This window comes from Mus caroli, chromosome 1 (genome assembly GCF_900094665.2).
Source record: "Mus caroli chromosome 1, CAROLI_EIJ_v1.1, whole genome shotgun sequence".
Classification (NCBI taxonomy): domain Eukaryota; kingdom Metazoa; phylum Chordata; class Mammalia; order Rodentia; family Muridae; genus Mus; species Mus caroli.
In genome coordinates this window covers 85,719,014-85,733,625 of record NC_034570.1, presented here as the reverse complement: position 1 = coordinate 85,733,625, position 14,612 = coordinate 85,719,014, and the positions used below count along the sequence as shown (strand labels likewise).

Genomic DNA, 14,612 nt, shown 5'->3' with positions numbered 1-14,612 from the left:
CACTCACCTGTCTCACAGGTGGCCCCAGTGTATCCAGCCTGACACACACATACTGCAGAGCTGCTCTCTGCCTGGCACTGGCCACCATTTTGACATACTTTGTTGTCACACGGAGATTGGGCTACAAGTAAGGAAGAGCAGACAGGATATTGGAGTCTTGGCTGCAGTGGACTGATAGACAGAGGTCCCTGAAGACATGCACTGAGCCTCACGCTTGACAGATCTAGACTCAATGAGAGGGAATCCTGGTTATCTCTGGAAGGTGACAAGCTGGGAGTGAGCCTGACTAGGGCAGTCCCAAGAGTACCCAAATTGGTTCTAGTTCTGCAAACGTGGCACAGAGGAAGGGCACGTGCACAGGATAGGGTGTCAGAGAGAGTGGGACCAGCTTCTGCCATTCTTCTAAAGAGGGCGTCTGTCACAGCAGTTAAGGGGTGGCCACTGCCCAGCTCTGCCCCTGTCCCCTGTGGCCAGCATGGTAGCAACCCTGAGGGTCTCCCTGGGCTTTGGCAGATGGACAGAGCTGTAGCCATCTGAGTCTCCACAGTAGCTTCCACACCTGGTTCTTCTGGTGCAGTGAGGGTAAGCAGGGGCTAGCATCTGTCTGAGGAAAAGCTCTCTTGACCTGAATGTGTTCCAACCATCCAGGCTCTGGTCTGGGCGGGAACAGAGTGCCCCTGTCCACACTGGACAGCTGACGGTTCATGGCAGACCCCTCTTACCAGATGGCAATCTACCTTCTTGTGCACTTAAGATCATATTTTCTTTTTATTTCTTTGGTTTTTTCAAGGCAGGGTTTCTCTGTGTAGCCCTGGCCGTCCTGGAACTCACTCTGTAGACCAGGCTGGCCTCAAACTCCGAAATTCGCCTGCCTCTGCCTCCCAAGTGCTGGGATTAAAGGCGTGTGCTACCACCGCCCAGCTTCTTTTCATTTCTTTGATAAATTTGTTCCTTCTCTGTATGTACGAATCTCTTTCTCTTTTTAAAAAATTATTTAACTTTATTTTATGTCCATTGGTGTTTTTGACCATCTGGAGTTGTCAGATCCCAGACAGTTAGGAGCTGCCATGTAGGTGCTGGAAATTGAACCTCAGCCCTCTAGAAGGGCAGTCGGTTCTCTTAACCACTAAGCCATCTCTCCAGCCCCTTGTATAAACCTCTTACTGTCATTCAACCACAGTCTCCTCAAGCACAAACATGTGTGTGTGTCTGTGTGTGCGCGCACACTCGTGTGCATGTATGCATGTGCCCACGTGTGCATGCATTGAAATGGAACACTTAGCTTTTTGTGACCATGAATCCTGATAGGATTGTTTTTCTAGACTGAAGTTTCGATATGGATGCTATTTGCAAACTCAAATATAAATCGAAGCTTCTTAAACTGTGAATTGCAAATCCCATGTGGTTGTGTAACTGCAATAGGGTATTGTGAAAAATATTGCACCAGTAAATACTTCTGAATGCACGATAACTAAAAATTCAAGGTGAAATACGTAATGAGCGTGGTGTGTTCTGGTTGTGAGCATTGTGTTGCTTATGGCTTCGCTGCCACCTTGGTTCTGAACCCAGTGGGCACACGACGCATTGCTCCTGCCAACATGTCAGCCAAGACCATGGGCACTGCTTGAAGCACCTCAGCTCAGATTCCAGACTATGCTATTATAACAAACCAGTTTTCTTATTGTATATATGTTTTTTTTTTTCTAAACCTACTTCTGCCATTTTGTACCATGCATTTATGTGAAGCAGTATTCTTATCATTGATGCTTATAAAATCAAAATATTCATCAACTCTAAAAAGTATTGAAAACCCCCTATCCTATAGTATTAAATATTAAGCCATGATTTAATTATGTAAAAATAAATAAGCACATTTATCTTATTAGTGTGCCCATTTGCTTTTACCTTTTTTTCTTTCATTTGTACCATGTAGCCTTGGCTGGCCTGGAATTCACTATGTAGACCAGGCTGACCTCAAACTTATAAAGCTCCACTTGCCTCTGCCTCCCAAATACTGGCTTCAAAGGCACTTACCACCTTTCCTGACTGCTTTCATCTTTAATAAGTGGTAAAATTATTTGTATGTCAGATAATTTAAAGATAAATTTCATGATTTATCATCATGGTGATTTATGTAGCAATTTTATGTACCTATATACCTGGGACTGCATAGAAATCTCTTAGTCAAAAGGGGTTTCAGAAGCCTCATTGCAACACTCTTGTAGGTTTTATATATATATATATATATATATATATATATACATATATATATATATATATAATAGCTACACTCTTCAGGACACTATGGGGCTGGGGGGTTCTTGTTTGGCTAAGCTCGGTCAGGTGTTTGGCATTAAAGGGCTGCCTTGGCCTAGCACTCAGAGTAGCCTCCATGGTGAGGATAGGGGCTAGAATGGAAGGGACTGCCTTCAGTGACAGTGCAGGGTGAGGAGGAGGACCCTGAGGAGGGCCCAGTGGAGCAATAAGAAACTGGAGGCTGACTCTGCTGGCAAATACTTGAGCTGCACTCTGAAGACAAAGGGCTACCATAGTCTGGAAGTAGCAGTAGAGATGCCAAAGGACCCCACCCTGCACCTAGATTGTGAGAGCTTTGAGAGGAGCAGTTGGTTCAGGGGCCAATGGGGCATGTGGTAGGAAGCTGTGTTCTGCGAGCATGTACCATGCCCCTCCCTGCCTCAAAGCTGTCCCATTTTAGCCCAGAAATTCCCAACCTTCTTCTTCCAGAAGACTCCTAACTCTGATTCCGGCCCAGTGCAGGACCTAGGCTCTCATCTACTCCAGATCTTCACCCCTCACCTAGTGCCTGGGCCAGGAAATCTCTGCTCTAGGCTCCTGTGTTTGGTCCTGCCCATACCATAAGACAGGCCATCCCTCTGACATCAGGCTCCTGCTCTCCCTCATGACAACCCTCTGAGCTGCCTTCACTGTTGCCCAGCTATGTGTCTTCTCCCTTGCAGCGATCAGGGCTGGTGGGTGCATCTTACCCGATTCACAGGTGGGTCCCTTGAAGCCGGCTGGGCACTGGCAGCTGAAGCTGTTGACGCCATGGGTGCAGGTCCCACCATTCTGACAGGGGTGGGAAGCACACTCGTTCACATCTGAAACATGGAGCAGGCTGGGGCCTCAGTAGAGGAAACTGTGAAGGAATTGCCAGGGCTTTGGGTAGGGGTGAAGGACAGACTAGGCCCCAGTCCCAGACAGGCCTTAACTTAGAGTGGCTAGGAGCAGCAGCAGTGACACTCACCGCCACATAACCAAAGCATGTGGCCGCCATCTGTGGACAGAGATCTTTGACCTCAAAGCCACTACTGGACCTGCAGTGTCTCCCCTGAACCTGGTGTATGACCAGCCGGTAGGGAATGGTGTGGTATAGGGCAATCAGTGGGCACGTTGCCCCCACCTGGGTCCCAGTGACTCACCAAGGTGGCATCTCCGGCCTGTGAAGCCAGCGAGACAGGAACAGGTGTAAGAGGGATTGCCTGTGACACAGTCATCAATGCACTTGCCACCATTGAGGCATGGACGCAGGACCAGGCACACAGAGGCTGTGGACACAGGAAGGAGCCCAAGCCTCATGCCACTGCATCTAGGAGGTGGGCAAGAGAGCCACCTGCAATGGCCGCGTCTCCCTTCTCTCCATCCAAAGTTCAGCTTAGCGACCAAGACATTGGTGACGGTGCATTTTCATGCTCACATTCTGGGTCTTTGAGTTGGAGCCCAGTTTGCCTGGCAGGTACTCTTGCCAGGATCTTTTGCTGTTTGTTAATGCCCTAAGTTCTGACTTTGGCTTCCTGTGAAGGCACACACCCCCACAACCACCTATACCCATAGCTCCTCCTTTTATCTCTTTAATCCTTTCCACCTCTACCATGGACACTTGTAGAAGCTCAGGGCTGTTCAGCCACCCTCCTGGTTTCCTAAGCTGGCACTTAGTTATTACAGCCAGTGGTTATCATGGCTCCCCGAGCTGCAGGGAGATTCCAGAGAGGCCCAGTGATCCAGCACACCATTCAGACTGTGGCTGCCTTCAGGACAGGGAGCTTACCACTCCGTCAGCTGGCCTCACTTAGCAGCACTGTGCTCACCTGGCCTACTTGAAATTTGGTTGCTCTGTTGTAGCCATGGCTGCAAGAGGAGCCAGGCTTGCTTAGGAGTTACACTTCCAGACACAGGCACTGGCTGCTTCTCAGCAAGCTTGTGTCTATGTAATGCCCCACAACTGGCCTTGGCTTGCAGTTTAGCTGTGTCCCTGGCTCCTAGGGACCACAGGCACCAAGGCATCCCTGCAGCTGTTTCCTGTGCCTTCTTATCTCAGAAGCCTGGAAAAAGGTGCTCCGGAATGGGATGGCATTTCATCCTCTCTTCTGAGAGTCCCCCTCCACCTGAGCTGATGTAGCTTGAAAAGCATGGTTTGCCTACAAATGTACCTTGATTCTCATCAGAACCTAACACTCTGGCCTTTGAAAGGGACGCCCCCCCCCCCCGCCCCAGCCCACACCACAAGCAGCAACCGCAGGACCACTTCAGATGCTATGGCCCAGAGTCCTGGTGTCAGAGCTGATTGCTGGCCAGGAGAAGGGTTGGGGCTACCCTGGGATTCTACCCTGTTGCTCTGGGGCTTGGATGGCACTGAGTTCTGCTTTGGCTTCCCAGGCTGGCCTGCTATGTGCAGTCAGGTGGATCTCAGTACCCAGCGTGCCGGGGTATGTTCCAGATTCTCCCTCCCCAGTACTACACACCCTCATCTCCCCTTCACCAGACAGTCTCCCTGACTCTCAGTGGCTCTGTGTGGTCTCCCAGTTGAGCTCTCTTTAGGGGATTCAGTGCTGGGGAAAGGCACCCTGTTCTGTGGCCTCATTCACATGAGCAACATGTTTGTAGGGTGGGTCCCAGCAGCGGCCTGTCTTTAACACAGGTTTAGGAGGGTTTGTGATGAGGGGATCTTCTAATTGGCAGGTCAGCCAGCCAATGCCTGGACATCTCTGCATTGTGGGCAGAGTGCTTCAGGGTGTGGTACCTTCTAGAGGAGCCATGACAGTAGAGCTAGAGTTCCGACTAGTCTGGGCTACTGGGGTCATCTGCCTGCTTGTGCTACTAGACCACCAGGACTATAAAATGCTCTGGCTTGTCACCAACATCAGGGCTATGGATATCCCTGTGCCCCCAACCCCCACCCCAGATGGAGGCAGGGGTGGAATGTGGCAACCCTGCTTTGTTCCTCTCCCCAGAACACCCAGGTCACTTGAGGTATGGGACGGGATGAGCTGTGGGGCAGGGGTGTGTGTGGGGATTTAGTGAGGTGGGGTATAGGTTCTAACCCCTCTGCCCCACCCCTACTGCCACAGGGTTCCTCAACCCTCCCCTCCCTGAGCCTCTTACTTGTATGGCCGCAGCCCCCCACGCGCACCTGGGCATCATCGATTCTAAACGCCCAGCGGCCGGGCACGCCCACGTTGGTGGTGGTCTCCACCTCAGCCATGTCTGCTGTGCGCGACCCGGGGATGTTGAAGTAGCGGTGCCCATCACCTGCGTTGAAACCTGCCTGGGGGTGGGGCAGAGAGGGAGGCAGGTCTCCTTACAGTCACTGAGTCCTCTCTCAGGATGGCCAAGTCAATGATGGTGGAGAGATGGCCTTGTAAGCAGATGACACTACAGATGTTGGGGCCTGCTGACTTTAGCGTCCCCTCAGACAAGTGTGGTACTGGAGGTCCTCCCTAGCTTCCAGCACTCACCACTTAGCATTTAGGCCTCACTTAGGGGTCAGGAGAAGTGCTAATCCAGGGGAAAGTTGGGGCTAGGAGGTGAATGGAAGTACACAGTATAGGGGATAGGCACATTTGGGACTGAGACCTTTATGGGAGAGGAAGGGGCAAAGGCAGCAGAGTCTATTTTGTGGTTCCAGGCACGGAGAGGCCTGAGGGACACAGACTCACTGTGGCTGCCACACACTGATCTCTGCATAGGTCTGGAAGGGAGCAGGTATCTGGCACAGTAAAGGTCTGCCTACCTCTCCTGCCCAAATCACTTTGGCAGGAGGGGCAGGGGCCCTTGAACACTGGGCACCAAGTCTACCCAGGCTTACCTGGGCTGCAATGCCTCCCAAGCCATCAGCGTCACCCCCGCTGCTGGCATGTGTGCCTGTAGTCCACAAGATGGACTCATAGTTGAAGATGGTGAAGGAGAATCGGCCATCGGTGATGAGTACAGTTTGGAATGTGTTAACCTGCCAAGATATGGGGCAAGCTGTGACTGGCTGCACTCCCTGCCCCTATCAGAGCCCCCTTTGTCCCTCAAATGGACAGCCAAGCAAGGCAGGACCATGATGGCTTTATTTCTACAGCCTGCTGCACATTGATCCCACTGTAAAGGGTCAGGGACAGAACACCTGGAGCAGACACTGTCCCCAGCCTCAAGGGGCTCCTACATGGCTGGGGTGCAGATGCCTAGTGGGCTAGCACTCACTCAGCAAACCCCCAAAGTCTGTGTGGTAAGAACAGAAACAAGGAGAAAAGGTGACTTTTAACGTTAGGTTTGATGGTTTTCCTACCCTTTGACTCCATGAACACCCCTGAGAAGTTTACCCTGAGAGAGTGTTTCAGATTAGGGCGAAGAAATGACCTTGGCACACAAGGGAAACTGAAGGAGAGCATCATGCCAAACTTCATACCACACATGGAAGCAAATCCCAAACCTGGTGTGGTTTTTAAACCAAAACCATGGAAGTCCTAGAAGAAAACACCAGGCAATTCTCATTGCATTGCAGAGAAGGACTTCTGCCATGCATTAACAGCAAAGACCAAGAGAGAGATCAATACATTTACAGACAAAAAAAAAAAAAAAAAAAAAAGTACTTATAATACATGGCAGACAAGACCACTGATGTCCTTTATATCCAGAAGAACTGGGAACAATAAAAAAAAAGGGTCAAAAATCAAAAGCATTAAGAAAGGCTGGCATACGGTGTGACTAAGAATATTACCACATAGTACAGTAGCGATGATACTAGAAAAATGTCCGGCATCTGTAGAAACCGAAGACATCTGAGTATAAAAGGAGCATACCTTGCTTTGCCTGCAGGGGTAGCAAAGAGGGAAAATGATAGTGTACCTATCTGGGGTGCAGAGAACAGGCACCTCCAAATGGACACCTGTGGGATACCCTGAGAGGACAGTAAATTGATCTGGGGATGTGTGTGTCACAGCAGGATCTCAAGTAGCCGTTCAGTCAGGCATTAGGAGTGTGTGGGTCTATGTCAGAGTCCAAGCTTGTTTCAATCATTGGAAAGCTGAACAGGAATCATTCCTAAACAAAATGCAGCAGGAGAGACAGCAAGCAGACAAATGCTTTGTGTGGGGGCTGGAAGGGGTGATCGTCAGCAAAGGCCAGTGGTGGGGCTACACAAAGTGTCTGCATCCACATGGTGTTGAGAGGCTCCAATAGGTGCTGCCTGGCTACACTGTACTTCTGAGCATGTCCTGCTGCCTGCTGCCTTTGTTAGGGGCTTGTATAAACCCCACAGTGTGGGCTTGTTTTGTTGGTTCTGTTCAGGGTTGTCGTCTGGTACTTGAGACACTGGCTGCCACCCAGTAGGTGTCCTCAAAGAAGGCCTTATTTTGTGAATAAACAGCTTGGAAAGGCCACTTGCGCCCCAGAGCCTCTTTCCATGTGGCTTAGCTCCCAGAGTAACCTATGCATAGTAAGTGCTGGAAAATACCTGTCTGGGTGGGCAGCACCAGCCAAGCACACCCACCAAAGACACAAAGGGCTCAGCCACTCCATCTGAGAGCAGTGAAACAGCAGCCAGGTATGGAGGCACATAGCTGTGGACCCAGCACCCCAGAGGCTGAGCTGAGAGGACCAGGAATTGAAGGCCATCCACAGCTACATAGTGGGGCTGAAGCCAGCCTGGGTTGCATGATACCCTACTCAAACAAACAAACAAACAAACAAACAAAAAACAAAAAAAAAAAACCCAAAAACAAACTAAACAAAGGCGGGGCTGGTGGTTCAGCTGTACCAGTGCTTCCTATCCAAATGTGAAGAAATGAATTTGAATATTTGGCACTAGTAAAAATTGGAACATGGCTGCCCAATAGCCTGTAACTCCAGTGGGATGGGGGGTGGAGGCAGGACAATTGCTTGGATTTTGTTGGCTGCTAGACTAACTCAAAGAGCCTGTCTAGATGATTTAAGAAGTGATAACACAGAACAGGACAACCAGGACATACCACACACGCACACACACATGTGAACAAAGCAAACCTATAAGAACCAACCAACCAAAAAACATTCCACTAATTAATAAAAATATGAACAAACCCCGCTCCCTAGAACAGACCCTCCCCAACCCTGCCCCACCCTGGAACTGCTAGAACACCTCGCCATTCCAGCAGGATCAGGATCCTTCCTAGCTCCATGGTCCCTGTGCAGCCCCCACAGGAGAACTGCTGTGCTGGGCTTCCCTGCTTCACAGAGGCAGGAAGGGTGAGGTTCTGTCCTCCACGCTGGCTGGCCCTGTGATTTCAGAAGTGCCAGGAGCCTGAGCCCAGAGCTGTTCTTGGGTATAGGCCACCTGTACCTGGCTTGCCTTGGCAGGGTCCCAACCACACAGCCTCCCTCCCAGGCCACACAGCCACCTGGACTCACGGGGGAAGAGCTGCTGCCTCCAAAGAAGGTCACACGGTACCAGGTGGCAACAAAAACCCAGGTAGCAGAGAAGTCCGGGAGCTCAGGAAAGTACCGTCTGATGTCCTCTGTGGCTCTGTTCAGCATGGCTGGGTCAGTGGCCTCCCGGTAGTAGACATCACCTGCACGCCGGTTGTCCACATCTGCCCAGAAGGCTGCTACCACACAGCGGTCTTTGGCGATGGGGAAGGCCACGGGGGTGAACTGAGAAACTTCCTTCAGGAAGGAGATGATCCCATTATTGTTCACCTGTGAGGCAGAAAGCCAGGAAGTGGATGCACCAGGCTCTGTAGAAGATGGTCACCCCAGTGGCATCTCAGCTGCCTCACCCCCTCACCCCTGGATCTTCTTAGTGATCCAGCTCAGGCAGTCATTTCAGGCTGGCTGAGAGCCCCTGACCCCTGAAATGGGACCACGTTCTCCCCTCTTATGCAGCTCCAGGCTCTGAGCTGTGTACTACACCACTGGCTTAGTTGCTACCTACGCTACACTCTGGCCAGGAGCCTTGAGAGGGTGGGTCAGTGTTCCCACATTGTGCCAAGTTTCGGATAGAAAACAGGTGGCTCAGGGATAGGCGTGGCTGTGATGGCCAAGTTGAGAAGAGCGTGCTTGGGTCTCCAGGCAGGCAGGAGGCTCTGGCCCCAACTCCGAAATGCACTAGCCATGCAATCGAGAGACGGTTTAGCCTACCCCGATGTGTTCCAGTTTTCTTACCTATAAGACCTGGCTAATACCATCTGCCATGTATTAAATCTTTAAGTCAAAGGCAGGGTGTTTGGGAGGTGGTGCAGCTGTGGGGTAGAGCTCTCGTGAGCGGCAACAATGCCCTCATGAAGGAAACCCAAATGCTGCCTTCTGCCAGGTGAGGACACAGCCAGAAGACTCCAGTTTCTGAGCCAGAACGCAGGCCTCAGCAGTTATGGAATCCGGTAGTGTGGTAGACTTCTCAGCCTCAAGAACTGTTAAGTCCTGTGCTTATACGTTGCCTAGTAGAAGGCATCTTGTCACAGGTGGGCTGCCTTTAGCTCTGACCTCTCAGGGCACTAGGGCTTCAGTTTTGGAAGATACGAAGAGTTGTTTGGATGGCTGTGGTAGCCGTAGGGAGGAGTTAAGGCATGTGGTGAATGTGTCGTGCCTGGCCCCCAGTGCCTCAGACCCATGACAGAGGCAAACCCTGCCTTGGGTCTGAGTACAGATGTTGACAGTGTGTGCAGAAAATGTCCACATAGCTTCCTCCTCTAGATATTTATAGTCTAAAGAGTTCTCCCCTATGGGCAGTGCTCCTTCCAAGATTAGCTAAGCCTCCTTGTTCAGCAGGACACAGTAACCTCAACTCCCTGTCCAACTGTATAAATTAGACGTGCGGAGCTTCCAGGGTGGGGTACCAGATAACCCAAGCCACATAATCTCTTATGTGTATCTATGGGTCTGTCCTTTCTTCAGTCCTGTGTTGTCCCTAGTCAGGGTTGTAGGACCCACTCCCTGAAAGAACATGACCACTGGCAACGATTAACACAGCTATTAAATGCACGTTAGCACTACAGAACTGTTCATACCTAAAATCAAAGACATATGTATTTCATTACAATAAAAAACTGAGAGGAAAGGATCACGGCAAAAAAGTCTCTATGGTGGTTATAAAAGGTTTCCCAAAAGGCAAAACCTAATGAGCAATCAAATGCATATAACAAACTAACAGAATAGATTGTGAAATGGACTTGATGCACGTACAGAAAAGTGGTGAACTGACACCAGAAGGCAGGTGGGTTAAGCTACTATGTGGAACTGGGAACAGGGACGACATGGTGGAGTGACTAGAACACAGGTGAGAGACACAGAGCCAGCACAGTAAGGACACAGCATTGGGGAGCAGAGCAGAGAGCAGTAAGGACACAGCATTGGGGACTCTTCCGGGATTGACAGAGACATGTAGCTGCACCTCCTAACCTCAGGGACTAAAACAAAGCCACACTAGCCAGTGTGGGAAAAGTAGAAAGCCAACTGCAGGAAGTCACTTTGAAAGAAGAGAGATGACAGGCCACAGTCAGGAGCCATTCAGGTGCCCACTGCTGATTTTTTTTTTTAAGCTTAATCTCATTTATTATTTAAAGGTTCTTTTTTTTTTTTTTTTTAAAGATTTATTTCATGTGTGTGAGTACACTGTAGCTGTCTTCAGACACACCAGAAGAGGGCATCAGATCCCATTACAGATGGTTGTGAGCCACATTGTGGTTGCTGGAAATTCAACTCAGGAAGAGCAGTCAGTATTCTTAACTGCTGAGCCATTCTCCAGCCCCTCATCTCATTTATTATTATTACTATTATTATTATAGTTTAAATTCCAACCACAGTTTCCCCCTCCCTCCTCTTCTCCCAGTTCCCCCACCTCACCCCTGTCCATCTTCCCTCTCTCCCAGATCCACCCCTCCTCCATTTCCCATCAGGAAAGGTCATCTTCCCTCATATTGAGCCCGGACAAGGTAACCCAGGATGAGGAAAAGGGTCCCAGAGGCCAGCAAAAGAGTCAAGAGACAGCTCCTGCTCCCACCATTAGGAGCCCCACAAGAAAACCAAGCCACACAGCTGTGACATATGTGCAGGAGGTGTAAGGCACGCTCTCTGGTTGGCAGTTCAGTCTCTGTGAACCCCTGCAAGCTCAAGTTAGTTGATTCTGTGGATTTTCTTGTGGTGTCCTTAACCCCTCTGGCTCCTACAATCTCTCCTCCCCGTCTCCTGAAGGATTCCCCAAGCTCTGCCTGACGTTCAGCTGTGGATCTCTACATGACATTTGAATTTTCATGGAAGCAGAGACCAGTGGCACTTTAAGTCTTCAGTGTGCCAGGAGACAGCAGTGCCAACATAAAGACCTAGGCTCAGAGGAGATACTGAAGCTAAATGAAAATGATTTACACAGGCAGTAGTAGACGCATACATAGACATGCTCAAAGAGATTGAGTCAACCTCAAGTTGACAGGAAATGCAAAGAGGGAGAGGGAGAGGGGGAGGGGGAGGGGGANGAGGGGGAGGGGGAGGGAGAGGGAGAGGGAGAGGGAGAGGGAGAGGGAGAGAGAGAAAGGAAGAGAGAGAGAGAGAAAGGAAGAGAGAGAGAGAAGTTAGAGTATACATTCAAGTGGACAAGGACTAAAAGGGACACTACAGCTCATGGAACAAACAGTGTAGAAGATCTACAAATTAAAATTCAAGAAAATAAAAGCATTCAGCCTGGGTGGGAAAGGCATCAAAATGAAGTGTCCTCATGTCACCGCATGTTCCAAGGGACAGTAAAGGAACAGCAGAGCTTTTGAATGAGCTCCGATACGTTAAAGGTTGGAGGGTACTATCTGGAGAGTCATTGAGACTGCAGAAGCAGTGCACCCTTGACAGAGAGGTGAGATGCATTAGTTAAAATACTCAAAATATGGTGGGAAACAGTAAGCACAGAGCAGGCAGTGTAAGTGTTGCAGGTTTGATGGGAAAGGCTCCCCTGCAGAAGTTGTGCTCCAGCTGCAGGGACGTTTCCCTAGTGCAGGTGTGAGGGTAACAAAGTCTGCCCCCTCTGGGGATGGTTTCCCCAGTGAAAGTGTTACTGCTCTGTTCTGGGACAGGTGGGTGGTTGGGAGACTGGGGGTGGGGTAGGTTCCCCCAGTAAAAGCTCTGGTCTGGCAAAAGTGTTACAGCTGTTCAGTGAAAGATATTCTGGCAGTTAGGAGTCAAGGAATACCACAAGTTCATTGCACAACAAATCTCACACAAGAGTTAGGAGGGGAAAACCCAGGAGTGTGACTGCCTCTGTCTGTGAGAAGCAGCAAAGAACTGGAAGGAACTCAGGGTTTATATAGGGTTTCTTGTGGAGGGCGGGGCAGTTTTCCAGGGCAGCCTGCATTGGAGGGATTATGTGGCTCAATCTTTAGGGCAAGCTCAGGGATTGGTGGGACTTTTTTTTTTTTTTTTTTTCTCTTAACTTCTGGGGCAGAGTCTGGCTGCTCTCTGGCCTCAGGCCATTAGAAAATGACCATTTAGGGCTCTTAGGGGCATCTTGGGGTAGGACCTGATCACTTCCCCACCTTGAGGGTCTGGAAGGCAGTTACAGCTCTCTTAGCCTTGTATGGCCTAGCTGCTAGACCTCCTCAGGCAGGCCCAGGTCACCTGCAAGCATTGAGGGTATACAATATTTCCAAAGGTTACAAAGTTTCCCTAGGGAGGAAGGGAACGCCTTCTGTGCTGCTGGAGTTGGTGTAGCTAGTGGACAGGCAGAACAAACAGTAAGGCAATGGAGAGGAATCACCCATCAGTGAGCCAGAACAAACAGCACAAGATGCAGATGCACACACCTGTACAATACAAAGTAAGGTAAAATGAACTAAAGGTTCTGGTTTGAAGATAAATGCCTAAATGCCAACCAAAGCAAAGCTGGCATGGCTGTATTATCATCAGATAAAGTAGACCATGAGGCCACATGGATTCCTAGAGGTAAACAACATTTGACAATGACCAGGCAGATGGAATGGCGTCACACCTCAGCATTCCTAATGGAACCTCAGCAGATGAGAGGGTGACAAATGGACATAGGTCACTTCATGACCATGGTGGGACATTTCAGAATATTCACTGGTAAAATGTTAGGGCAAGAACATGTGGGCAGAGGAGGTAGCCTGGTCAGGGAAGCATCCACTCTGGCCCCAGCCTTGGTTTTTCGCTGCAAGCAAGAATGCCCGTCGGCTATCGGCAAGGCCATTTCCTTGGATTGTGTTTGCAGAGCTCAGCTATGAGGGATGAAATAGTGTCCTCTTGGGGATGAGGGCAGGCTTACTATAAAAGCCAGGCTCCTAAGCTAAGAGCAAACCCACGATGGTGGGGCATCTACTTGGGCCTTTGTGATGTCCCCAGGCACGTAGTAAAGAGGCAGACAGAAGAACTCTCTGTGTGAGGGTCACATGACCCGACCTGGACAGACAGCTGCTGGGCAGCATCATGTGTGTAGTTGTCTGAGTCTGGCAGTGTGTGCATGGGATACGTTTCTCATTGTCAGCAAGTTGTGATTTTGTAAGGAATATGTGGCATGGCTTATATTAGAAACAAATTAACTTAATGTACTACTTAACCAACTTTCATCAAATATATAAACTTGAAAACTGAAGGAGAAAATCCCCAGTTTTTAAATGCTGGGTCTGGCCATGAGTATCTGTAATCTCAGAAACAGGCAGACCCCAGGAGCTTGCTGCCAGCCAGCCTCGCAGGGAAGGCAAGCCCCCTGTTTCGGGCTCTGTCATTTCTCTTGACTCTGCACTGGGACTGCTGGGCCTGGAGGCCTCATGGAAAGTTTTTGTTTCTCATTTTTATTTCTTTATTTTGTAGTTTTTAGTTATCCCTTTTATTTAACATTAGAACATAATTACAACATTCTTCCCCCTTTACTCCTTCCAAACCCTCCTATGTTCCTCTCCCTGCTCTCTTCCAAATTGAAGGCTTCTTTTTCTCATTAATTGTTGTTACATGAATATATGTACACACATAAGTATTTATAAATACTCAGATACAACCTGCTCAGTCTGTCTAATGTTACTTGTATGTATGATCTCAGGCTGATCATTTGGCATTGGATGCCCAGCTGGCAGCCAGTGTGCTCTTCCATGGAGGAGACGTTCTTCTGCTCTCCACATTCCTCAGTTGACTCCAGTTCTTTGCATAGGGCCAAGGCCTTGTGAGCTTTCCCCATCACAGCAAACGTCTGTTAGAGAATGTCCTTCTAGCTTATGGTCCCCAAATGTTCTTGGTTTTTCGTGTGTGTGTGTGTGTGTGTGTGTGTGTATGTGTGTGTGTGTGTGTGTGTGTGTGTGTACATGCATGTGCACGTATGTCAACACCTGAAGAGGCCAGACAAGAACACTGGCTTTCTCCCTATATTG

General features: G+C 49.5%; 1 protein-coding gene across 1 annotated transcript in view; it reads right to left on the bottom strand.

The window, feature by feature from the left end:
• The window catches only part of Sned1 (sushi, nidogen and EGF like domains 1), a 58,708-nt gene that overhangs the window by 30,789 nt on the left and 13,307 nt on the right, over positions 1-14,612 (bottom strand). The window contains exons 2-7 of the mRNA XM_021159208.2: positions 8,668-8,955; positions 6,104-6,244; positions 5,401-5,563; positions 3,441-3,566; positions 3,006-3,119; positions 8-121 (exon numbers count right to left, since the gene is read on the bottom strand). Coding sequence (XP_021014867.1) covers positions 8-121; positions 3,006-3,119; positions 3,441-3,566; positions 5,401-5,563; positions 6,104-6,244; positions 8,668-8,955 — 946 coding nt within the window. The remainder of the gene's footprint in view (positions 1-7; positions 122-3,005; positions 3,120-3,440; positions 3,567-5,400; positions 5,564-6,103; positions 6,245-8,667; positions 8,956-14,612) is intronic.